The sequence below is a fragment of the Podarcis gaigeae genome (assembly GCF_964106915.1).
Source record: "Podarcis gaigeae genome assembly, chromosome: 8".
NCBI lineage: Eukaryota > Metazoa > Chordata > Lepidosauria > Squamata > Lacertidae > Podarcis > Podarcis gaigeae.
In genome coordinates, this window is record NC_139684.1 from 68528783 (window position 1) to 68555056 (window position 26274).

The 26274-nt window shown below is 44.5% G+C and overlaps 1 protein-coding gene across 1 annotated transcript; it reads right to left on the bottom strand.

Moving 5' to 3' along the window:
- Positions 1-4576: 4576 nt before the first annotated feature.
- MATN1 (matrilin 1) lies at positions 4577-21551 on the bottom strand (the record flags this gene model as incomplete). The annotated part of the gene is made up of 7 exons (XM_083750867.1): positions 21319-21551; positions 18298-18644; positions 10981-11203; positions 9671-9796; positions 6409-6816; positions 5376-5528; positions 4577-4668 (listed from the first exon to the last, which is right to left on the bottom strand). Exons 1-7 carry the CDS (start codon positions 21404-21406, stop codon positions 4577-4579), a joined length of 1437 nt encoding a protein of 478 aa, XP_083606993.1. The 5' UTR covers positions 21407-21551.
- Positions 21552-26274: the final 4723 nt, after the last annotated feature.

The following is a 26274-nucleotide window of genomic DNA, read 5'->3' on the forward strand; positions in this document are numbered from 1 at the left end:
ATGCATTTTTATGGACACTTTAGCCAAGCATATGCATTTTTATACACACTGGCTTGCGATCTGCATTGCAAAATTCAAAAACATGCAAATTTCAAAGGATGGTTGTGTTTTGGCTCTTGCATTGTTTCAGAATGTGTGAATTATGTAGATTCACCTTTGAACACGAACCAAATTGAATTTCTCCCCAACCCTACATAAGAGCCCTGAGCCCTCATCAAGATTTGGAATTGGGTGCAGTGAGATATTAGCCAATAGGGGGTTCTGTGATGTGGCAGAGCCACCCTCCTGACACTAGCATTGCTGCAGCTTACCTGGAAGAGCTGTGCTAGGGTGGTACAAAGTCAGGGCTGCATGGATGTGCTGGTGGAGCTAATCCAGTATTCCAATTGGTGAACCTGTGCTGCATCAGCTTCCTCACTCTGGTTCAGGTAAGCTGATGTCAGGAGGGAGGTTCAGCGGCTCACCTCTACCACACGGGCAGCTACTAGCTTTAGGCCTTTGCTCCCCATCCTCAGGCACATCAGGATTGTGTGAAACAGGAAGAGTGGTTTTCTTTTCCTTGTCCTCTTTCAGCACTATGTGCTTTTCAAGGCTCAGATTAGTTCTGCTGGCTCTGTCTTTTAACCAAATCCTTTGGGAAAGTGAAGGCTCTGTATGTGCACTTTTGTGAGGGGGCAGGGTTCTTACCTGCAGAGAAGTGACCACAGCACTTGCTCCATAATCCAAAAGTGCCCAAGGGTTAAAAAAAAAACCCGTTGCCAATCCCTGGAGCGTGTTGATAATAAGCTGATTTGCAAATCAAGCCAACACCTTCATTGCTTTCAATGCATCAGCAGCATACGGATGAGTTTGTTGTTGTATGGGTTGCCTCTATTTCCATAATAAACATGTAATTAAAACATGAAGAATGCAAAGCAAACCTTGTCTAGAGGGAGGCCTATTCTTCCTTCTATTGATAGCAGGAGGATGAGACAAGAGATCTTTTCATGAAGTCTAATTACAATTGCAAACTCTGCCAATGACTCATTAACATTAGAGCCAGGAAAGAACCTTTTCTTATTTTGGACCAGTGCAAATGCTGAGGAAGAGATTAATTGGATTATTTCCCTTTATCCATCTGATCAAAAACAAAAACTAATTGCAAAAGCAGTTTTTACCGACTGTTAATATATGCCAGCTATCGCTATGTTTATAATCTAATAGCTTGAGATGTGCTCATCTCGACATGGTATTTGGCTCATAATATTATATTTTTTATTTATGTACAGGTGTCCTCCCCCCTTATGCGGGGACATTCCACGCCCCTGAGTGCATAAGTGAAAATCGCTTAAGTGGGGAGCACCTTATAAAAGTCCTCTAGACGTCCATTTTCCCCTGCTCACCGGTTCTCTCTCCTGCTCTCTCCAGTCCAGACCAAAATATGTACAGTTTAAGCTTTGAGGCAAGCAGGAGGCTAAAGGACATGCAGGTAAGTGACAGTGGCTGTTGCACTACCACGCAGGTCAGCTATTAAGCAGGGAGGCTGAGTAGCCTAAACAAAGGCCTGCTGTGCCTCAGGTAACTCTTTGGGACTTTCTCTGCCCTCACATACCCTCCAACCACCCCTAATTTCCTAGGACATTCACGGAATTAAGAAGCCATCCAGGTTTCTGATTTGATCCCAGAATGTCCCAGTGATGGCATTCTCTTGCATGAGCCAGCGGCATCAAAAGACATGCATCCTGATTTCCATCAGGGGAATGTTGGAGGGTATGGCATGGTAGCTCCCAAGCAACCTACTCCACTTCTTTGATCCTGCTATTTCTCTTGGTTTAGTTTACAGAGTCCATTTTGTATGCTAAACACAATTGCGTACTACACACACAAGCATTTCCCCCCGATATAATGCCTTTTTGTATGTTATTTTCTCTAATGTGTGCCTTCATGCCTGTATTTCCCCTATTTATATAAACACACCATATGGCTGGAGACCTGCATCGCAAAATTCAGAGAAGTGTGGATTTCAAAGGGTGTTTCTCTTTCCATATAGTTTCAGGAATTTTAAATTGCAGCGATTCATCTTCAAGCTGTTTTTAATGTTGCATTTGACATTCTTGTGACCCATCTTGTTGCCTCATGGTAGAGCAGGGTAATGATCCTCTTCATCATCAAATTTCTAACCCATCTTTAAAATAGCCTCAACAAAATCAACAAAACTCAGCTTAAATATTTAACTGAACTTTAATTATTTTGCCTACACACAAAAACAACTTTTACGATGACATTTCTGAGTACTCATGTTATTCTGAAAAGCCTTTTACATACTCTCAAGTATAAATATTCTGATACAAACCCCTACAAAATTAACCAAAGCCCAGCCCCTTGCGCTGACATTCGGAGGGGTGCAGTGGTGATGCTTGTGTGTTTTACATAGCCTGCCTTGGCATTACTAGTTACATATAGGTCAATGGAGTCAAAGGACTTTTACCGGGAGCAACAGAAACCCTGGAGGGGGTCATATTGGCCTTTGGTTTTGTATCACCTTCATCAGAGGCAGCACTTATAGCAAGCTGCCTTATACCGAGTCAGAACATTGAACTGTCTTGCTCAGCATTATCTACACTGATTGGCAGCAGTTCTCCAAGGATTCGGACAGGGAACATTCCTAGCCCTACCTGAAGATGCTGGGGACTGAACTTGGGACCTCCTGCACATGAATCAGATGTTCTGCCACGGAGCCACAACCCTATGCCATAAAGGAAAGCTGATTGGTTAACCTATGATGAAAATTTCATGGCCAGGGTTTCCTCCAGTTGCAGTGTCCTGCACTGTTTGCTTATAATGATTATGAAGCTATTGGTTGCTTGAGATGCGGCCACCAATAATATTAGAGGTAAGGAGTTGGCAAGCTGCAATATCCCATTGTGCTAGCTAAGCTGTCCTGTGCAACTGCGAACAAGTCCATGGATTTAGCCCTTCATACCAAACCAGACTTGACTTAAAAAAACCTTGTGATTCCTGCATTGTAGGGGATTGTACTAGAGGACCTTGGGCTCTCTTCCAGCTCTATAATTGTGTGATTCTCTGAAGCTAGGGAGAGACTATTGTTGGTGAGCAGAAACGTTGGCCATAGTTTTCCAGGCGATCTAACCGTGCTTGCTTTTTCTTTTCATTCCAGGAGTAGGAGTGTGCAGCAGGAGCATCTTACCTTGCGTGCTGTGCTTAATATTCTTTAATTGTTTCATCTACTTCTAGATATATGCTTTATGCATAAATTATACATTTGCCATAAAAAAAACAACATTCAGAGTCACATGAGTCAAATTCAGTTCTTAAACAAAATGAGAACAAACACAGCAACCAAAACAGAACCCACCAAGCATTCACAGAACTCATAGAAAATAACATATTAAAACAATATAGATGTATATATTAAGCTTTTGATTAAAACAAATTCTCCGGGTATTTGATATATGCATATTCTATGGTGCGAGGAAAGTTTAATGGTGTTTGGTAACACATGGACTTCTAGTGCATTACCATGACCTGTATACCATCACAAATTTTCCTCCTTCTCAAAAAGAAGTATAGTCAGCACTGGAGAAGACCTGCGCATCCACATCTGTCAGGGTCTTCTGGCGTGTTTATTTTGAGTTGGGAAGGAGATGAAATGATTCCGCTTTTTAAACGGTGATCCTGTTTTCTAGGGCGGCAAGCTTCTTTGACACGGCTTCCAGTGAGCAAGAATTAAGGAACAGTCCTGGGTTATTTCAGAGAAGTGTAGAGACGAAAAGCCTCTGAAAGGTTTAGGCTGATTTAGATCAGTTGGATTTTAAAAAAATCCCCCCAAATAGTGCTGGCTCAGAATAGTTGGACACAATGCAAGAAGCTGCATTAGACCCAGTGTTCCGTCTAGCTCAGTACTCCTGTGCTCAGTACTGCTGAGTACTGCTGCATGTTCTGGCTCTTATGGGAAATGGGGATTTTAACAAGAGCCACTTGTTATGCAGAATTGAGAAAGTTGGAAATGCTCAACTTTCCTCTTCTGCATCAGCATTGAAGATAGAAAAGCCCATCCTCCTTTGCAACTAGGGGTGTAAGAAGGCATAGTTTCCCATTCCACCCTGTCTTCAATGCATGCAGCAATGTTTCTATTCCACTGCAGTTCATCTTCCACCCAAAGCTATGTTATTGTCTGCTATGGCAAATTTACATCTATACTGCTGTCATTAGGTTATTCCACCCCATTCATTTCAATGCAAAGGAAACAAAATGGAAATGGAGAAAGCTAATATAATCTGTTATGCATCACTTGTGGGTGAAATAAACAACAACAAATGCTGGCCATATCCACTTGGTTTATTTCTGTTCTGAGTATGCAACAAATAAACAAATATCAGCATTTTCTGTTTGTTTCCCTTTTTGTAGGAATTCTCCACCATCCCTATCAACTGATGAACCTACCTAGAAAAACAAGTGTTACCATCCGGCCACCTATTTGATTTCCCAGAGAGGTGGCTCACCCAGTAACCTAAAGTTTATTCCTTCCATAAACAACTCAGCACACGCCCAAAATACACTCTTTCCCAAATAGCTCTCAAAGGATATGTTTCCGTGTCAGTGCCTTTATGAGGTTGTCTACCTTTGTCTGGAACTTCACAATGGCTTCACATTCGCATGGATCTTCTTCTGAGGAAGAGAAAACAAAGCCATTCAATGAATCATACACTGGATAGATTATCCTGGCTGGACATCAGTGGAAGCACTTAGAATCATAGAACTGGAAGGGAACCCAATGCAGGAATCTCAACTAAAGCATCCAAGACAGATGGCCGTCTAACCTGTGCTGAAAAACCTCCAAGGAAGAAGAGTCCACCACCTTCTGAGGGAGTCCGTTCCACCATCAAACAGCTCTTACCAGCAGAAAGCTCATAGAGGTTTTGGGATAATGGTTAAAGACACATGCACTGCCCTGAATTTCTTGCCAGTAAAGCAAGGAGGGGTGGGTGTGGGTGTGGGTGTGGGTGTTGACTCTGTTCCTCCATCATTTTTTCTTGGACAAAGGGGTTGTGTTAGATCAGTCTTCTCCAACCTGCTGCTGCCCTCCAGATGGTTTGGACTACAACTCCCATCACCCTCAGCCAACATGAGCAATGCTTAGGGATTATAGAAGTTGTACTCCAAACCATCTGGAGGGCAGCATAAAGGGGAAGGCTGAGTCAGAGGAACCTCCCTTGCTGCTCATACCGCCCCCTGCCAATGGACTGTATGGGTTCGTGGTGTCTCTAGGCTGTACTGCCATAGTAGTTATTGTGCCTCATGTTGCACATTTATTTGCCAGGGTAGCCAGGGTTAAAGGATTGTGCTGTAAACATACCAGGCATGACCTTCCTTACCAACACAGATTTTACTTTGTAGTTTCTTTCCAATTTGGTTGATGGTTCTGAAATCAGCAGTGTAAAAGTAATGCTCTCCCACCGGATCTGAGGCAATTTCTTTGAGTTCGTCTTCAACAGCATTGCCTACTCCAACAGCGAACATCTTGTAACCTGGAACAAGCAAGAATTGCTAAACTGCTGATCTGCTTTGTGAAAGAACAACCAAGACTTATATGCCAGGCTGAGGAACACGACAGTAAACCATGGTTTAGCGCTATGTGAATGAGCAAACATGAGCTGTGGACTCACATGCTGTGCTCTCCTCCTCTGACACAAAGAAGGAATCAGAAGTATCTGTGTTCTGGTATAAACTAAGCAGAGTTTCTAGTTATGTGTGAGCTAGAGGCGGGTTTTTATCCTGCCTTGTTAACAAACCACAGCTTAAACTAACCAGTTTCCCCAGTTCAAATCTAACCCAAAAAACCTTCCTGGGTACTTTAAGCCAGGACACACACACACTTCTATTCTCCTCAAAGCAAAGTGGGGAGAGGAGGTCAGAATGTATGACCCTGACTCTTAATTCGTTTCCTTCATGTAGCCTTAAACTATGGTTTAGCATTCAGTCTTTAATGCACCACACTGTGGTTTAATCTTTGTTTATAAACCAGGAAACCAGAATATAACCCCAGTTGCATATCCTAGTTTGGAAACTACAGTTTTCTGGTTTGGATACAGTGGGAAACTCTGGTTTAATAAACCTTGAAAGTCTTGCAAACTGGTGCATAAGAGATAGAAGGAGGCAAGGGGAAAAGTGAGCACATATGTATAACTCATTCTTGGTCTAAGAAACCATGGTTTATGAGACTGAGATCATTAGGTTGTATCCAACATTAGACATACTCAGAGGAGACTCATTGAAATGAATGGACCTAGGTTAGTCATGCCCTTTCACTTCAGTGTGTCTGCTCCAAGTATGACTAATTTTGAATACAGGCCATTATTTCTTAATCAGGCCATCGCAAAACAGTGGTACTAAATTATGAAAACCTACCTAGTTCTTTGGCTTTCTTGGCAGCATCATTGATGTAATCTTGTGACCGGCCATCAGTGAAGACAATTGCTACCTTGGGGACTCCAGGCCTTGCACCGCTGGAGATGGCAAAGGAACTGTCCACTAGGAATTTCAAAGCTTGGCCAGTCATGGTGCCTTTCTCCATGTAAGACATCCTTCTCACTGCTGCTTTGATGTCCTTCTTGTTCTTGTATTGCCCCAGTGGAAATTCCTGCCTTACTGAACTAGAATATTGGACCAGGCCCACATGTGCATTCCTGTCCGACACATCTAGGGAATCCACTATCTGGTTGATGAACCTCTTCACCAGCTCAAAGTTCTCTGGCCTCACACTCTTTGACCCATCAATCAGGAAGACAAGGTCCGTGGCGCCTCCTCCACTGCAGGCTAGGGAGAAGAGAAGTGGGGAGGGGGACCAGAAAGCTGGAGCTAGTCATCTTTTTCATTTAAAGAAACACACTTTTTAAAATGAGGGGGGACCCTTTTCAATTATGAAGGCCACATTCCCTTCTTGCTCTGGGTGGTGATCTGGGGCTGCCTTAACTCATTCCAGCTGAACCTCAGGTCAACTCAGATTGGCCCAAATCAGTTCAGGATCCAGGATTCAGCTAGACCAGTTGCACAGCCTTAGTTTCTACAGGAGCTCACACAGCCATCTCTATGCTCCATCCATGTAAGCAAGAAGCATTCCCAGAGTTCAAGAATGCATTCGCAACCAGACAAAAACACTCAAGGCAGTTGCATGGTGGGGTTGGTGAGGGACTGTGTCTCTGAAGGGTTTGTGGCCTGGGGAGAGTCTCAAGGGCCATATATAGAGGTTGGGGGGCTGAATATAACACTGAGGCCTGATGTTCCCCATCCCTGTTTTAAAGGCTGAATTTAGCCAACATACATGGCTGATTAAGTCAACATTCTTTATTCCATATATAAAGAAACGGTTGTCCTCCAGATGTTACATGGTCAGAGATGATGGGATCTGGAATTCAGCAACAACTGAAGGGCCACAGTCCCATTTAGTTCCATCAAACTCAGTGGGTTAAATTCCTACCCTTCAACATTTCTCCAATGAGAGTAGGGAAATCCTATTCCATCCCCTCCAACATTTCTCCAATGAAAATAGGGATGTCCTATGGAAAAGTGGGACATTCTGGGATCAAATCAGAAACTGGGACAGCTTCTGTTAATCTGGGACTTTCCCTGGAAAACAGGGACATTTGGAGAGTCTGTAACTTAGGCCAGTGTGATCGATTTCCATGGTAAATAGCAGGCAAGCAGGTCCTAATCCATACTGGTTGCAGTGAGGCTTTAACCCTTTCCCCTCTGTTGCAATCCCAAGCTAGATGGGGGGGGCAGGGCCCTTGTTTGTACTAGACCAAAAGCTTCCATTGGGGCAAATGGGAGCTTACATTCTAATGCAAACAGCAGGCACAGAGATAAAGTGTGATTCAGACAGGACCTTGGGCCAGGTGCAGTGTTAGAACCATCCGTATAATACAACACTATGTCAAAGCTCCAATCTGGATCAGGGAGAAGCTGTGTCCATAATTTACGTCTCACCTTGTTTGACCCCCTCCGGTCTCTTGAAAATGAGATACAAAGCACAAGAGAAACTCAAAGGCTATGTAAGCATCAGCTCTTGAAAGTACTCCTTTTCAGAAAGGAAATGAGGGAAAGTCATTTCGACTGGCATGCGTTCGAGATGTTAGATATTGATCCAGTCTACTTCTCTCTCTTTTGTGTTATGGAACCGTCCCAAATCCCAGCTTCCCAAAACTGAGTTGGTTGTGTTTCAGCTATTGGATACTATTCCTAGTTCAGCCACTGGCTAGGTTTTTCTAAAGTTTACTCAAGGAGGTTATACATTTCAGTGGTCACCTTGTTCTGCCAGGGGAAGTTGGTGCAAAGTTTTAAACTGGGCAATCTATACTCCTTGTTGCTTTTACAGCTCTTTGGAGGCCATTGGAGAAGGTTACTTAAGGATTCCAGAAGTGACGCAAGCAATGTAGTTATGCTTGTGGAGGGGGAAAGGAGGTTTTGCAGGGAGTGCTCTGAACAAAGCATTCATGCAGCAGCAGGCCTATGGCCCTGTGAGAATGAGCTGCTTGTATCACCTCATTGCAAATATAGCCCCTAATCCACCCTACCTATGACTCTCCTGGCACATGGAAGTCCAAGGAAATGATGGTTTAAGAGACACAGAAACAATGTAAGTGATCTAAACTAGAGGAAAGGACCTGCTTCTTGGACAAGTGTCGCAATGTGCTCATGGAGGGAGAATATTGCATGAATATGCAGCTCATGAGTCTTTAGTGCAGAGGCAGCACATGTAGTGCTCTCGAGACTCTCTGAGACTACAACTCCCATCATGTCTAATCTTGGCCATGCAGGCTGGGACTGATGGGAGTTGGAGTCCAAAATATCTGGACTACCTCTAAGGTTCACCAAGGGCATCTTTTCCCCCTGCAAGATTGTGTTCCCAGCACTTTTCCCTGATACAATGCACTTTTTATACATTAGTGAACTGCAATGCAACTTTTGGATAAGTGTCAATTTCAAAGTGTGAGTTAATTAGTTTCTCACAAAAATGCAAACAAAATTTAATTTCTCCCCCATTCTTAACTTAAGCCAATTAGATCTAGTTGTTCCCTTGTGGTCTGCAGAGAGCAAATCTTTGCCTTCTTCTATGCGAAAACTCTTTAGGTATTAGAAGAGTACTATCAGGTTCCCCTGTGGCCTTCTCTTCTCCAGCCTAAAACTACCCAGTTCTTTCAACCTTTTGTCATATGACTTGTTTTCCATACTCCTGACCATCTTCATTGCCCTCCTCTGAACTCATTCCCATTTGTCCTCAGTAAAGATGGAGCAGTTGTGGCTCTTCAGATTTTGTTAAACTACAACTCCCATCATCCCTAGAGAGTGGCCATGTTGTTTGGGAAGATGGGAGTTGGGAGTCCAACAACATCTGGAGGACCACAGGTGCCCCATCCCTGGTCTGCAACACCCTGCTTAAAGCATGTCATCTACAACCGCTGGTGACCAAAACCATGGTTCCAGATGAACCCCTCAAGCAGTGGCGAGGAGGGATATGAAGAGCAATTAAACAGCCTGCATATTTCATGTCACGTGTATGCTTGCAAACTTGAGATTAAGATCAGGAAGATGGCATGCTTCCTGAACGTTGAAATTTGCATGCATTCAAAACATTGGCCCACTCTACCAAGCTGAAAACAACATTATTTACCACTGCAGGTTTTTCCATCAGTGTTAAGCGTGAACCCCTCTTTACATGCACAGGTATAAGAAGCCCCTGTACTGACACAGATCTGCTGGCAATCGTGGTCTCCAGTGGCACACAGGTCTGACACAGCTGCAAAGTAATAACATGCAATGTTAAAACATATATTTATACTGGCGGAAAGTACCTGACATTGCTCAGGAATTCTAAGAAACCAAAGGCATTGGAACACTTCCATCCACTATTTTGATTGCATGGACACAGGTGGCCGTGAGGGTACAGTTGTGCTGATGGGACTGGCAGCAGCATGGGTGCGAGAAAGGGGTCAGAGAGGGGGTGGGAGGATCTGGATTTGCAATGGGATGGCATCATTGTTGGGGTGGAGTTGAGGCATTTTGCCTACAGTGGGAAAATGACTTGTGCTGGCCCTGCTGGCACCCTCCAGATGTTTTGGACCACAACTCCCATCACCCCTGACTATTGGCCATGCTGGTGAAGACTGATGGGAGTTGTGGTCCAAAAATACATGCTTTGTGAAGCCTTGTACCAAAAGTGGATTACATGAGTTTCTTTTGCTTGGTAATTTCCAATGTACAACTTTGCTTCTTGCGCTGAGGGTCAGAACAGTCTCTGGCCCTTGGGTTGTATCCAACCAAGTTCTACTTAGAGTAGACCCATGGAAATTAATTTCCCTAAGTTAGTTGTGCCTTTTAATTTCATATATATATATACATACATATACATAAATTCCTGCATATTTTACATAAACTAAAGCATTCAATATTCCATTATTGCATCCATCAAAACTTATTTACACTGTTGAATTTATCTTAATGCTGCCAACGTTTTCAAGTGTACACAATTTTCCCCCCATATATTCAATAAACATTTTCCAATCTTCTTTAAACGTATGTTCTTCTTGTTCTCTTATTCTATATGTTAGGTTTGCAAGCTGCACATATTCCATCAGTTTAAGTTGCCATTCTTTTTTAGTTGGGATCTCTCTCATTTTCCATTTTTGGGCTAACAAAACATGGGTCACAGTAGTAGCATACATAAATAACTTTTTCTGACACCTGAGAATTTCTGTCTGAGTTATCCCCAACAAAAATGACTCCAGTTTTTTTTTTTGTTGTTGTTGTTTAAAAACATTTTTTTCAATTCATTATGAATTATTTCCCAATACTCTTTTACCTTTTTACAGGTCCACCACATATAAGTTCCATAAGTTGTGCCCTTTAATTTCAATGGGTCTGCTCTGACTAATTTGGATGCAACCTCTTATTTCGCAGCACAAGACTTCCTTAACAACTTACCGCAGAATGCCTCCTGAAACTTCTTGGTCAGCTTCTCAATGACACTGTAGCTCTCCACATAATCCACATGTTCATCCAGAGGTGGGCTGGCCATCTGCCGCAAAGTGTGCATGTCCACACGGCCCACGCCAATGGCAAAAATTTCAATCCCAAGAGCTCGGGCCCTCGCTGACACATCCTTCACCCCATCCTGGGGGCGTCCATCTGTCACTACAATGGCTACCTGTGGGTAAGAGAGTGGCAAAGGACTCTCCGGCTGCACGCAGTACTGCTTATCCATTCATTCATTTTATTTTATTACTATATTTCTGTCCTGGGGTTCAGGGTGGCTTGCAATGGTTCAAAACATCAATTACAAAATTCAGAGTAATAAAGCGAACTAGTGAAAATAATAATCAAAATGCATGACCACACATTTTAAAACAGTAGTTAAAGTGCAATTTGCCCTGACAGCAGCCCAGTGGTCAGTATTGTTTGCTCCTTAGTATCTAAAGGCCTGTCTAAAATAGGGAGGCAGTGGAAGACGGGAGTGCCTGGAGTGCTCTGGTCCATGGGGTCACGAAGAGTCGGACACAACTAAACGACTAAACAACAACAAAATAGGAAGGTCTTAGCCTTTTGGTGGAAAGAGAGCAAGGAGGGAGATAATCTCACCTCTTGAGAGGGAATTTCACGGTATGGCAGCAGCTACAAAAAAGGCTCTTTCTTGTGTCACCACCAACCAGGCTTCTGATGATGATGGGACCAAGAGATAGTGCTCACTTGAGCATCTTAGCACCTAGGCAGGTTCCTATAGGGAGATATATTTCAGGCAGCCAGGTCACAACCTTCCTAATTCTGCCTTCACTTGGATGGCATCTATCCTGAAGCACATGGGTCGGCAAATTAAGGCCCATGAGCCGAATCAGACCCAATTGCCTTCTGGATCCAGCCTGCGGACGATCCAGGAATCGCCACATGGATCGCCAGCAAGCGTGTATATATATGGTAAATATTGTCTGGAGGACTTAGAAGGCTTATAATCATACTTTCCAAGAAACCAAAAACCACGTGACTGAAGACTAAACAAGCAAAGTGACTGAGCAACGTGGGGTCTTTGGTTTAAGCAGGTTTAACTCGTGTTTGCATTTATATATATATGCACTCAGACACACAGTTTTAAAGCATGGACCTGTGCCTAGACAGCATAGGGCAAAAGCTAAGTGTGAATCAGTTGTGTGCTGTCAGTGGACTAGGGGACTAGGCTAGACCCCTAACGTATTAATGCCTAGCACCTTCTTCCCAAAGCCCCGGGAAGCTTCTGCCCAGCTTAGGGAGGGAGGTGCAATGCTCATGTGTGTGATGTTGAGACACCACACGCATGATGTCAGGAACCCCCAATCATCCTCACAAGCTGGAGCCTCTGGCTTTAACTGTTCCCCTCTGAAAAATTTCACTGCATGCCACTATTGTAGATGAACCCTTAGTTTCAAGTTGAAAGCAACTGGCAGGGGAAGGGTTATGCGCTCTTTCCTGTCCTGTCCCTTCCTACATGCAAACCACACTTCCCAAAGGCACTTTCCATTGTATTCAAGGCTTCATCGCATATGGCTACAATGTACCCTGTTTTTTGCTCCTTAAAACTGATAAAGGATTATAGCACGCAGTGCAATGCCCCTTGTTTGCCAGAAGAGAGAGCCATTTATTTAACAAATTGGGTGGGGGAGACACGAAGTAGAGGGGCTTCCCTTGCACACAGAATGTTTGTGTGTCTGTGTGTGTGTGTGTGTGTGTGTGAGAGAGAGAGAGAGAGAGAGAGAGAGAGAGAGAGAGAGGTGGGTGGTGGTTTTCAACTTGTCAATTAAAACAAATCAAAATCAGCCTTCCACAATATGACAGAGACTTTTACACAGCAGTTTCAACCCCACTTCCAAAAATATTGCAATTTGTTTACTATTTATTTAGAGCATGTGCCATTAAGCTTTTCAGAGTGGCTTACATAGTTAAAACAAGACTGCCCCCTGCTTGCTGGCTTACGTGATTAAAAAAAAAAACACAACACGTAAAGGAAAAGAGGGGAGGGGAGGGAGTCAAACTCTTGGCAAGGCAGGTAAATCTGGGTCTTGTCACTTTTTCCAGTTCATTTTGGCACAGGTCAGAAAACAGACCAATTTTTTAAAGAAAGATTTCTTCTGGGTGTTGAAATCTCATGCAGCTAAGGAAAAAGCCAACTTCCTTCATATCCCACAACACAGGAAAAAGCAATTTACTAATAGTATATCCACATTCATCATAAGGACTGTAGCCTTCTAAGGAGCTGCCTTCCCCCGGATCTTTCCAGGATATTCCTTCCGTAAATTTCCATCTATCTCTTTAAAGCCTTTAGGTAAAGGAGCCACAAAGTTCAAAGAGCCTGTTCAATTTATTATGTAAGCCTACGTTTGTTATGGGCGTAGGTCACATCCATGCCATACTTTTAAAGCCCTCTTATACCACTGTAAGGGATGCGGGTGGCACTGTGGGTTACACCACAGAGCCTAGGACTTGCTGATCAGAAGGTTGGTGGTTCGAATCCCCATGATGGGGTGAGCTCCCGCTGCTCGGTCCCTGCTCCTGCCAACCTAGCAGTTCGAAAGCACATCAAAGTGCAAGTAGATAAATAGGTACCACTCTGGCGGAAAGGTAAACAGCGTTTCCGTGTGCTGCTCTGGTTTGCCAGAAGCGACTTAGTCATGCTGGCCACATGACCCGGAAGCTGTACGCCGGCTCCCTCGGCCACTAAAGCGAGATGAGCACCGCAACCCCAGAGTCAGTCACAACTGGACCTAATGGTCAGGGGTCCCTTTACCTTTTTATATGCATACTAAAACCCTCCAAACCCAACAGCCCAAATTGATTTGGGGCCCGGAACTGTGTTGGTTCATCCCTGGATTGTCCCAGGTCATTTTGGGGCTACTGCAAAACACTAGATTGAACCTGGAACCAGATTGCAGGGGTGGAGGGAGAGCTGTACATAACCCTGCTCTTTAAGTTTAAGGTGGACTTGAGCAGCCTTTCAAATAGAGGATGCCTCTGAACAGAGGGCTGTCCTCTCTAAAGTAGAACACATGGCCAACCTGGCAGACACAATGCTGTATATTGTCTTTTCATAAAATGATATTATGCTAAACCTAATGGCTTGGAATACACTTAAGCCATGTCACCGTGAAATTTAAACTCAATGGGTTTAAAGGTGAGGGGTTGTCAGCCGAGATGGGGCTCTTTCACTCTCCTAAAGGACAAAGACCTCCACAGTCCACAGAGTTCCTTTCAGCAAGCTAAAAGGCCCCTCCAACGGTATGTAACAATATATTTATTTCGGCACCTTTTCTATCCCTGTAAAAAGGGAAAATAATACAGTCTGGGGATGTTTCGCCCTGCAGGTTATGAAAACCTGAAAACAGAGACTGGAAGCTGCTTTCCACGTTTCAAAAATAATCCACCTAAAAATTGAGAGAGAATTGAGAGAGAATTAAGAGCCTCGGACGTGAGGTCTCCAGGCTGATAATTGATAGACTGATGGACACTTGTTGGGGATCAAAACCGGGAAAGGGGGGGGTGGGATTTTGGGAATCCAAAGGGTGTACAATTACATTTTGTTTCTTTTTATTCTGCTTCGTTATCAGTATAAAAATTGGGAAATTCGTGGAAGGGAACTTGGGTCGACTTTAGAAAAGGGTTTAAAGAATGAGCATTGACGTACAAATTGAGGTTTATAAGTTAAAATTGGTTAATTAAAATGAATTAAATATAATAAGGCAAAATTTGGGGACAAGAACTTGCTGAGCTAACAATTGGAACTGGAATACAAGAAGGGGAGGTGTGGGGAAGTCAGGGAAAAATGTTATTGAAAATAAGGAATGTAAATGCTATGTGTTTTTAATTTTTCTTTTGTTTTTTCTTGTTTTTTTGAAAATTTCAATAAATATCTTTTTTAAAAAAAAATCAGCAGGTCTACTCCAAGCAAAGTTTAGTCTCATATAGAATCAGAAAATCATAAAACTGCAGAGTTGGAAAAGACCCCAATGGTACTTAGTCCAACACCCTGCAATGCAGAAACTACAGCTAAGGAATCCGTAACAGGTGGTCTTCCAACCTCTTCTTTAAAAACCCAGTGAAGGAGAATCACCACTTCTGCTTCACTGAAGATTGAATGGCCATCCAGAGAAGGGCTTTGCATGCCAAATGTCCCAGGTTCAATACGCCGCATCTCCAAGGCAGTACTTCCAGGAGATGCTCCTCTCTTAAATCCTGGAGAGCCACTACCAGGAAGTACAGTGGTACCTCGGGTTACATATGCTTCAGGTTACAGACTCCGCTAAGCCAGAAATAGTGCTTCAGGTTAAGAACTTTGCTTCAGGATGAGAACAGAAATCGTGCTCTGGTGGCACAGCAGCAGCAGGAGGCCCCATTAGCTAAAGTGGTGCTTTAGGTTAAGAACAGTTTCAGGTTAAGTATGGACCTCCGGAATGAATTAAGTACTTAACCCAAGGTACCACTGTACAGACAACATTAGCCTAGATCAGGGATCAGCAAACCTTTTCAGCAGGGGGTCCGTCCACTGTCCCTCAGACCTTGTGGGGGGCCGGACTATATTTTGGGGAAAGGAAAAGAACGAATTCCTATGCCCCACAAATAACCCAGAGATGTATTTTAAATAAAAGGGCACATTCTATTCATGTAAAAACACGCTGATTCCCGGACCATCCATGGGCCGGATTGAGATGGCGATTGGGCCAGATCCGGGCCCTGGGCTTTAGTTTGCCTACCCATGGCCTAGATGGATTGATAGTCTGATTCAGTCTAAGTCAGCCTCCTGTGAGACATAATTGAAGAGTTGTTATCCGTCTCTTTTCTTCCAGAATAAAATGTGTCAGTACTCACCATGAAGTTGTTAGAGTAACTGCCACACTTTTAACCAGTGCTTTTCTTCTCGAGGGAAAAAAAGATGCTGGTACTGTGTACCCTTATGCTGGTACTGTGTACCCTTGAACACCCCAGAAAGAAAGAAAAAGCACGGCTTGTATCTATAACACAGCTATAAAAAAGCCACTTACACTACATTAACTTCACAATGCAAGACCCTTGCTACATTAAATGAAAAGCGAGCCAGGAGCGATGGCATTACGGCAGCAGCTTTACTTCTGAAATGACAGTTTTGCTTAAGAAGTGACTTGAGTTTGTACTGAGTGGAAGTAAAAATAAATAAATAAAAGCATTTCTGGGCAACCACATGTTATTCCTTCTATCAAGTTCCCTTTCCTCTCATAACCAAAGCTCACTCTTCTCCAGCCATTCAAGCCCAGAGGCAGCTGCAAAGTTGTTCTCCTACTCCCCAAGTGAATTAAAGAAGGCAATTAAAGAAGGCAAAAGGGTTCAATCTTTGGTGTCCCCAGTTAGGCTTGGGAATGTCCTCTGCCTTAAACCCTGGAAAGCTGCTACCAGTCAGTGTAGGCAATGCTGAGTTAAAATAGCTGATATTAAGTAGCTTCATGTGCTATTGTTTTTGGTAGCTCACCCTCACAGCACCAAAATAGCCTGACTTAGCCCTGTGTAAACAGCTACTGTTTCATCTTATCCCATTTCCCAGCTTATCACTTCCCCATTTTTTCTCACCTCCCTGTTCTCATATTAGGTTTTTCCGTGATAACTTGTACAGATATACTTTTTAAAAAGAAGTCCAAATGCTAATTGGAAGAGTGGACTTAAAAACAACCATTGTGCCCTGAAAATCATCTCTTTGAACAGCTCAGATGAGCTCATCAGGGGGGTCTTTTTTGGACAGATTCTGTGGATATCTGAATTTAATGACATTCCAGAGCTCCACTCAAATGTCTTTCCAGCTTTTTCAGAAAGCGAAACATGAAGCTGCCCCGTGCCGAGTTGAGCTGCTAGTCTACTACAGTGATAGGGATAGGTTCTCAGTTATTGTTGGACTCCAATTCCCATCAGCCCCTGCCAACATGGCCAATGGTCAAGGATGATGGGAGTTGGAGCTCAGTGACTTCTGAAGGGTCACAGACTCCACACCCCTAATTCGCTCCACTGGCACGGAGATGAGGTGAAACGCTTGCCCAGCACCTGCTACCTGTGTTTGAATGTGAGGCCTTCCTTCTGCACACAATGCACATGTTCTACTGCTGAACTGTGACCCACCCCTAACAAAATTGGTATTCCATAGAAGGGTCAAATTAAAAACCCAAGCAGAGTTGTGCCCTGACTTAGGCAAACTTTTTACCTTGTTCTACATAAGGGCCATTCTGAGAAGGAAAACCCAGGTTGCTTTGGCAAGGGGAGTCTGCCTGGAGCTGAAATTAGGAAATAATTGGATAAGCAGAAAACAGAAGTGGTGTAGCGGGGGCCGTTGTGGGGACAAAAGTGTAAATTAAAATGACTGCAAACAGTCATTCAAGCATGAAATTATATCCCTCTCCCAGGAATTCCTGCTACAAAGAACAGGCAAACTGAAGTAAGCAGACACTAGGGGACAGGACGGGACAAAGGATTTCCCCTAATAGATTCTTTGTCCCCTGCTTTCCATAGAGGTGTTGGCCAAAATTTCTGCATATTTTGTTTTATTTTGTCAGCTGTCTCTCCAAGCTTATATTTTTCAAAAATGTACAGAAAGCAAAGTTCATCCTAGAAGTCGCTTGCTGCTTTCTTTCTTTTTTCTTTTGCTACTTTCTACTTCATTTTTTAAATTTATATACCACTAAAACCCACAATTTCAAAGCAGTGTAGAGTAGGGATACAGCCAGGAATGAGCAAATTTGTCAATTTCAATTCCAGTTTTTCCTTTTTCCATTCTTAAGCTGCATTCTCCACATTGCCACACCAGTATGTAATTCTTAAAAATGAAAAAAAGAAGTCCTCATGAAAAGTCATCAGGATTTTAGTGCTAATTCCTCTTCGTATACAGGTTTTTGCAAAGCAGTTTCCCCTAAAATAATGCATTTCTATGCACATTTATCCTAGTGCAGGAATTATTGTACACATTGCTTAGGTGGAAAACTTGACTGCAAAATTCAGAGAAGTAAAATGTTGAAATATGGCTGTGTTTTGTTTCCCATATTGTTTCAGGAACTGTGAATTAGCTAGGTTCACTTTTAAATCCAAACCAAATCAAATTTCTCCCCCAGCTCCAGATACAGCATAAAATCAGCCCCCTCCATATCTGCCTAGATAGCCTGCTTATTCCATTTGGCAGGAACTATTTATCCAAGCTTATATTTTTGCAAGAAAGGTTAGAAAGCAAACAGGAGGCACAAAGGTTCTTGCAAGTCCACACAGTTTCCATACCTTGTTAATCTCTGGAGATCTCACTCGGGCACCTTCGACCTCACTGAATGCTCTGTTGATTGCAAACTGGATAGCCAGGCCTGTCATGGTCCCAGTGGAGAGTGGTTCGATCTTGCGAACAGCTTGCAGCAGGCTGGCCTTGGTACGGTGAGTCTTGAGGGACAATTCATTCTTGACTGCACTGGCGTAGTTGATGACGCCAACCCGTGTAGCATTTGGTCCCACATCAAGTGACTCAATGACCTTGGACAAGAAGACCTTGACTTGCTCAAATTCATTGGGGCGCACACTTCGGGAACTGTCAATGATGAAGAGCAGGTCTGTAGGTCTTGTCCTACATTGGACACCTATGTGAAAAAAATGAAGAGCCCTTGAGAAAACTAAATTTGGAAGTAAGCTCCACTGAGCTCAGTAAGGTTGAGTCTCAAGTATATAGATGGCACAGGATTGCAACCTTAGCATCCTCCTTATTTTAAAACCTTACAGTGGTACCTCGGGTTACAGACACTTCCGGTTACAGACACTTCAGGTTACAGACTCCGCTAACCCAGAAGTAGTACCTCGGGTTAAGAACTTTGCTTCAGGATGAGAACAGAAACCGTGCAGAGGTGGCGTGGCAGCAGCAGGAGGCCCCATTAGCTAAAGTGGTGCTTCAGGTTAAAAACAGTTTCAGATTAAGAATGGACCTCTGGAATGAATTAAGTACTTAACCCAAGGTACCACTGTATTTTATTTTGCTACTGTTCAATCCACTAAGTAAGTGAAATCAAGAGAACTGGGATAAATCTTTGCAATCTTTCAGACCATCATCTGAAAGATGTACTAAAAGCAAACACTTGGACGTGCTTTGGGGAAATTACTAGGGTTGCCTTTCTTGGTTGTATGCATTGCCTGTGTTCAGATGGCATCATATGGTATCATTATGAAGGAGTGAGGAAGTACCCCTCCTACAAAAAAAAACCTGGAAGTGACCACCATACTTCACCATCCCTGTAACTAAGTTAGCTATGTCTGTCACCCATGACCACTACAGGTATCCATGTTCAGAGGAAGTATTCTTCATAGCAACCTGTGTCTGGGGACAGGAGATTGCTATCAACTTAGTGCACTTCTGAGAAGCCAGAGACATCTGTCTGGCCCCTTCTGAAAGCAAAATTCCCTTACCTGATGCATGCAGATGATCTCCTACATTGGAAATGTTCTTATTGCTTTTTGATCACAAGACTAGTCCCCCAGAAAAGCTAAAGTGTGATTAGATAATGCTTTGTGCTGATCATCTAGAGAAGAGATGGGGAATTGGTGGTCGTCCAGAGAATTTGACTCCAACTCCCATCAGCCCTACCCATAGGCACCAACTCCTTGGGGTTGAAGCACTTTGGGCTCCCCAGTATTTATTTATTTATTTATTTATTGAGGGGGGTGGGCTGGCCATTGTTCAGAGGGCAGAGGAGGGTGAGCACAGTGCTGGGCGTGGCACAGCTTCAATGACTCGTGGCTCCTCCTCCTGCTGCTGCCCTTGTGTGGCAGGGGAAGGGGGGATGGGAGCCACTGGCCACTGGGACTGTGCTGCTGCTGCGTTTGGCTCCACCCCCGACTCCTTGCAATGTTGCATGCATGACTCATGTCGGGCCCCCACAATCTTATTTAAAAGTTGTCACCTCTGGCCCTGCCCAGTACGGCCAATAGATATGATGATAGGTATAGTTCAGCACTAACTGGAGAGCCAAAAATTCCACACTGGAAGCTGCTTTATACTGAGTCAGACCATTGATCCATCTAGCTCAGTATTGCCAGCACCGACTGGCAGCAGCTCTCCAAGATTTCAGACCAGAGTGCATCTTCATCCTACCCGGAAATGTTGGAGATCAAATTTAGGAACTTCTGCATGCAGATATTGGCATTTCCCTAGCAACAATATGCTAAGCACTGTGGAATGTCTCTGGAAAGCCCAAGAAACAGCATGACAGGAAGACAATGGCATCACTGGTATTCAATGCAAGATTGACTCTGAGATAGGAATTCCCTCTAGCTATCTTGCCTGGTAGCCACTTATGGACATAGCCCACACATGTCTATCTGCTGCATCCATGGTTTTCTGGATGAGACAACTAGCTGTAACAACTGAATCAGTGTGAACGGAAATTCTTTTTCAAGGATGGTCATGCTCAAACTATTCCTGCTCTCAGGTCCTTTGTTTGAACTGCTACTGTCATTCAAAGAATAGCCATAGGAAGATGCCTTATACTGAGCCCAACCATGGGTCCATCTAGCACAGTATTGTCTACACTGAATGGCAGTGGCTCTGCAGGGTTTGTCTCCCAGCCCTATCTGGAGATGCTGGGGATTGGATGTAGGACTGTCTGCATGTTCTGCCACTGAGCAAAGCTATTTCTTTTGCCCTCCTACTGAGCTAAGGGGGGGAATGGCCAGGTGATTTGTTACTATGTGCCCTACCTACTGCATGGAGAAGATGGAGAAGATGTACTTGCTAGTAAGCCAGGTGTCCCCCATCTTATATTTGTGCATCTGGTTCTTTCTGCCTAAGTGCAGAACCATACTCAGATGTCTTACTGAATCCAAAAAAAAGGCTTACTTCCAGGGAATGGGGGTTAGGACTGCAACCTTAGCTGAATGACTCGTCTCTCAAAAGATGTTCTTCCCCACAGAAGCACCTGACTCACTCCAAACAAGAATGAAATCTCTTGTACTGGGACCTGAAACAGGCAAAGTCTGAGAACAAGACAGATGCTTGTGTGTACTAGGAAAATGAATACTGCTGCTCTGTTAGATCTAGGTGTGTGTGCCTTCATCTCAGCTGCTAATTCCAAAATAAAGAAGCAAGCAGTAACAGAGAAGAGAGCCTTGCAAGTGTCCTTGCCCTAGGAGAATATCCACACTCTCAGCCAATCGACATGCATGCATTTTCTCACAATTCGCAAATCTTGCTATGCTTTAATTCCCTTCTCTGTTGCCCTAGCCTGCTGGCCCAGGCGGAATGGAAAGCTCATTTGCATCACTTACCTCTCAGCTGAGGAGGGACCCCATTAACTCCCTGCTCCTGAAAAAGCAGCAGCACAGAGATCAGGAAGCCGGGGAAAAATGCTGTCATGATGGCTGGACTGAAGGCAGAGAGTAGAGTGGCAGGCACCGGCTTTGGCCCTGAGGTATTAATGGGCCACTCCTCAGAAAGGCAGCAAGCCAACCTATAGCATGTGTGAATGATGGGGTGGAGGTGGGAGGGAGGAGATTGAATGGAAGTGTGGAAGGACAGGTATTGACAAGGAAAAGTCCCTTGGCCCTTCCCATTGCCTGGACTTGTGACAACAGCCTCATTGCTTGACTAGGAAGTGGGAAGTAGTAAAAGCGACCAGAAAGGGACCTGGAATGCAGGGAATTTGAGACCTGAACAGTGAAGCCAGTCACATCCATCTGAAGGGAAAGTGCTTTAATCTGCCAATCACCAGCTTCAATCTAGCCTGGGGTCTGCCACAGTAAGTAAACTGTCTCCAGCGAGTTGGGCCAAAGACTTTTCCGCGTTCAAGACCACTAGGGACAGGGACAGGATGGAGTTGGGTGGGTTGCATAAAAATAGCTGCATGGACACACAGAATGTTGGGGGGGGAAAGGTAGGCATAAAGAAACAGCAGTTTTCTTATTAATTCTGACTAGGAGGTCTCAAAAGGAGAGCACGTGCATTTTTCACAATGGGGAGGTTGGGGGCGTAAGACGATACAGGAATTAGCAAAGGAATCAATTTGCATGACACTTTCCTACATTAAAGACATCCTTTCAATGTATTGTGAAGCGAGGGAAGAGAGGGGGAGGAGGAAGAGACAAGACAGAAATATGCCTCTTTCATACAACAAAAGGAAGCGAGTATATGAACCCCCGAAGCAAAGCGAACAACCTCTGGTCTATTCTATAATCCATTTCCCATTTAAAATCCATTTCATGGAAAAAGCATGTAGTCTGTTTCACTAGAAACTACAGGTGATGTTTCAATTCTGGTGACCCATACTTGAGTCATATCGTGCTCTGTCATGTGCTCTACGTGGGGCTGCCTTTGAAAATGACATGAAAAACCTCCCGAATGATGCAGCCAAGCTGGATATCAGAAGCATCTTAATACTTTATTAAAGGGATTGGAGAAGTCTGAGGGCCACATTCCCTTCTGGGTGACCTGCCAAGGGCCACATTCCAGTAGTGGGTGTGGCCAGAGGCAAAAGTGGGTGTAAAACCACTTACATTTTCCATTTATGCACAAGGATGTTATCTGTATGGACTCAAACGCCTCTTCCCATCCCCCATCCAGGCAATGAAGAAGCATTATCAGAGTTCAAGGACACCTTCCAGCCAGGTGAGGAGGGTGCAAAGTAGTCATGGCTTCTCTCAAAGAATCCTGGAATGTTTGTTAAGTGTTGTGAGAGTCATGAGGAAACCCCTGTTCTTCTCCCAGAGCTGCCTCACCATCTGTTGGCTAACCCTGGTTCCAGAGTCTAGAACAAGGTTTCCCAAAGCTTGGGTCTCCAGCTGTTTTTGGACTACAGATCCCACCATCCCTAGGTAGCAGGACCAGTGGTCAGGAATGATGGGAGTTGTAGTCCAAAAACAGCTGGAGACCCAAGTTTGGGAAACCCTGGACTAGAACATACAGACCTTCTGGGTATATGTGCAAATATTGGAAGTGACTGTAGCTTCCAGAGGTTGTTAGACTCCGACTCCCATCAGTCCCAGGCATCATAGTCAATTGTCAGGGATGATGGGAGTTGTAGTCCAGCAACATTTGGGGCAGCACAGGAAAGTAATTCCTGGCTTTACATCCACTGTTGTTTTTTTATTTAAAAAAATGCTTGTGTACCTCTGTGTTTGTATGATGTAAGATGCTTATTCCAATAACATGGAAATAGCACTTGATCCCAAGTAATAAAACTCTACCAACATAATCAGGGAACAAAGTGAACCCGAAATGTACAGAACAAGTGTCCCTGTTCCAGAACTATATTATATATATTTTTCACCAGCTGTCATGCACACAAAGCCCTTTTGGTACCGAGAGTCCATATGGCCATGAATAGGGTTCATTCACATCCTTCTATAAATGAAGTCTCTATGGCTGTTCTCACTGTGAAAAAGAAGTCTGAGGTTTCTCTGTGTCATTTTTCAGCTAATGAGCAAAGAAAGATAAATACATCGCTGGGAGTGGGGCCTTTTTGCTAGCACCATTTGTGGTATACAAGAAACATTAAAGCTTTCAAAACAAAGTAAGTCGGGAGGGGCGATACAAGCGTGCATCTGTATTTATAGATGTGTGGAGGGGCAAAAGCATGTTTGGTATCAAAATATGAAACATAATTTCCCCCCAGGGCTTCAAAGGCCAAGCACATTGCATCCAATTGACCTAGAAGAAAATGTGCATTCTTGGATTCTTCCCAAGTCCACTTGAAACAGAGATGTATGAGCTATTGAGGGATTATTATGGGAAAAGACTCCCACTCCACACGCCATTCTGCAGGGTTCTAAGTGTCTGTTTTACAGCCCCATCCTGTAAGTCTTCTGCTGCCTTAGCACCTGTATCAGACTGTGTTTATTTAGTATCATCAGCTTGCCCACCAACTGAGATAGGCTTCAGAGTGGGGTAGTCGTAAGTACCTAAGAAGAGACCTGCTGGATCAGGCCAACCTGGTCCAGCATCATGTTCTCCAAGCAGCCAACCAGATGCCTACGGAAAGCCCTCGAGCAGGATCTGAGTGCAACTGTGCTCTCCCCACTTGTAAATTCCCCATAACTTCTTGTGGCGTTTGCCCTCATATGTGTGTGACATCATACTGGGTTCATAGGGGAAAGGGTTAACTAATTGTAAAATGACTAACCAATGGGAACCCAGGGGGCAGAGTTAACTGTGTATAAGTTTTATTCACAGAGGTTTTTAGGGAGTTAGAGTTTTGAGAAGACAGTCTGGAGTTAGAGAAGATAAGTCGGTGGGTTGGGCTAGTTTGGTGTGAGAGAGCGAGAGAATTTGTTAAGAGGATTCAATCAAACAGTTGAGATAATCAGTCAGAAGTTATTAGGAAGATATAGGCCGGTAAAGAAATTAAGTTAAGATAATGACAGGAATATTATCTGAGAAACCATAAACTTGTTAATGTTTGTAAAATAAACTTGTTTTGTTTGTTTTTTTGGTTCACTTTTAACAACTTACTGGACTCTGTGTTTTACCAGAGAGTAACTGGTTGGTGGCAGCGGGGCAGTGAGCACAGTGGTGGCACAGGGATCAATAGACCGTTAAACGTCCGGGGACCCTGTGTGATCACCACACTTGTATTCGGAGGCATACTTCCTCCGAAAGTGAATGTAGAACATAATCACTGGAAGCCTTTTCCTCCATGAATTTGTCTAATGCTTACAAGTCTGTTTGTTTCTCTCTGCTGCTCTCTAAATTTTCTTTATAAAAGTATGGAATGCAGCAAAATAGAAATTTGGAATGATGAATAGGCTTTATGACAGAATAGTGTACATGACTCCCCCTGCAATCCAGGAATATTCATCTACCCCAGGCGCGTCCAACTCCCAAGAGACTGCGATCTACTCCAAGCATTAAACAAATTAGCAGTGATCTACCCATTGACGGAGTTGTTGAGCTTTTGAGGGGGAGGATGGTCAAATGACCGCCCAGTTAATGGGAAGGCTGGGCCGGGTGTCATTCTGAGCGCTTGCCACCTACCATATACCACCGGGGGCGGGAGGTGACAACATTCCTTGCCCACTTGATTTAATCCCGTGATCAACAAGGATCGCCCCGGCGATCTACCTGTCGATCAGGGTCAACCAGTTGAACATCTCTGATCTACCCAATACAGCAGGCATAGGCAAACTCGGCCCTCCAGATGTTTTGGGACTACAACTCCCATCATCCCTGACCACTGACCCTGTTAGCTAGGGATGCTGGGAGTTGTAGTCCCAAAACATCTGGAGGGCCGAGTTTGTCTGTGTCTGCAATACAAGGATTGAACCTGCAACCTTGGCATTATCAACATCATGCTCTAACCCAGTGTTTCCCAACCTTGTGCCTCCAGATGTTTTTGGCCTACAACTCCCATCATCCCTGACCACTGGTCTTGCTAGCTAGGGATGATGGGAGTTGTAGGCCAAAAACATCTGGAGGCACAAGGTTGGGAAACACTGCTCTAACCAACCATAGGTATTGTGATAGCCTGGGATTCCGATTCAGAGGATGAACCAGAGGAATCCCAGCCTGCACAGGAGTCCCCGCCTCCAGGGCCGGCTGAACTGGGGCAAGACCTAGATGCTGAAGAGCCTGCACCTGTGGCAGAGCACCAGGAGCTGGCCCCAGGTGAAACCCTTCTGGCCCCAGAGGTGCTTGAGGACTCAGTGGCGTCAGGTGAGCCTCCTCCAGGGCCCAGTAACCCTTCGGCCTCTCCTGATCTGCAGAGGCTTAGGGCAGAGAGGCGAAGGGAACTGCTTGCTCCCAGGAGGAGTGCTCGCCTTAAAGCCAGAGGAGGCGGGGCTCCTGGGGGCCGGGACCGCCCCCGGCCTTAGAAGAGGATAAAAGCCCAGTCAGCCCGGCCCCAGGTTGCGGGAGCAACGTCATTGTTGGCTTCGGACCTTCCTGTGTTCCTGATCCCTGCTCGGCCTCCTGTTTCTGACCATCCGGTGCTCCTGTTCCCTGCCCGGCCTCCTGTTCCTGACCATCCGGTGCTCCTGTTCCCTGCTCGGCCTCCTGTTCCTGATCATCCGGTGTTCCTGTTCCCTGCTCGGTCTCCTGTTCCAGCGTTCCTGTTCCCCGCCCGGCTCTCCGCCTCGGACCTCGCCCCTCTTCGTGTGGACTCTGCTTACGCCCACGGTACCTTACCCCCGGGACCAGCACAGGTATGCAGCCAATCAGCATTCCACACAGCCCAATTTGGATTGGCCCTAATTAAAATACTAACAGGAGTGCACAGGCATATAAGACAGACT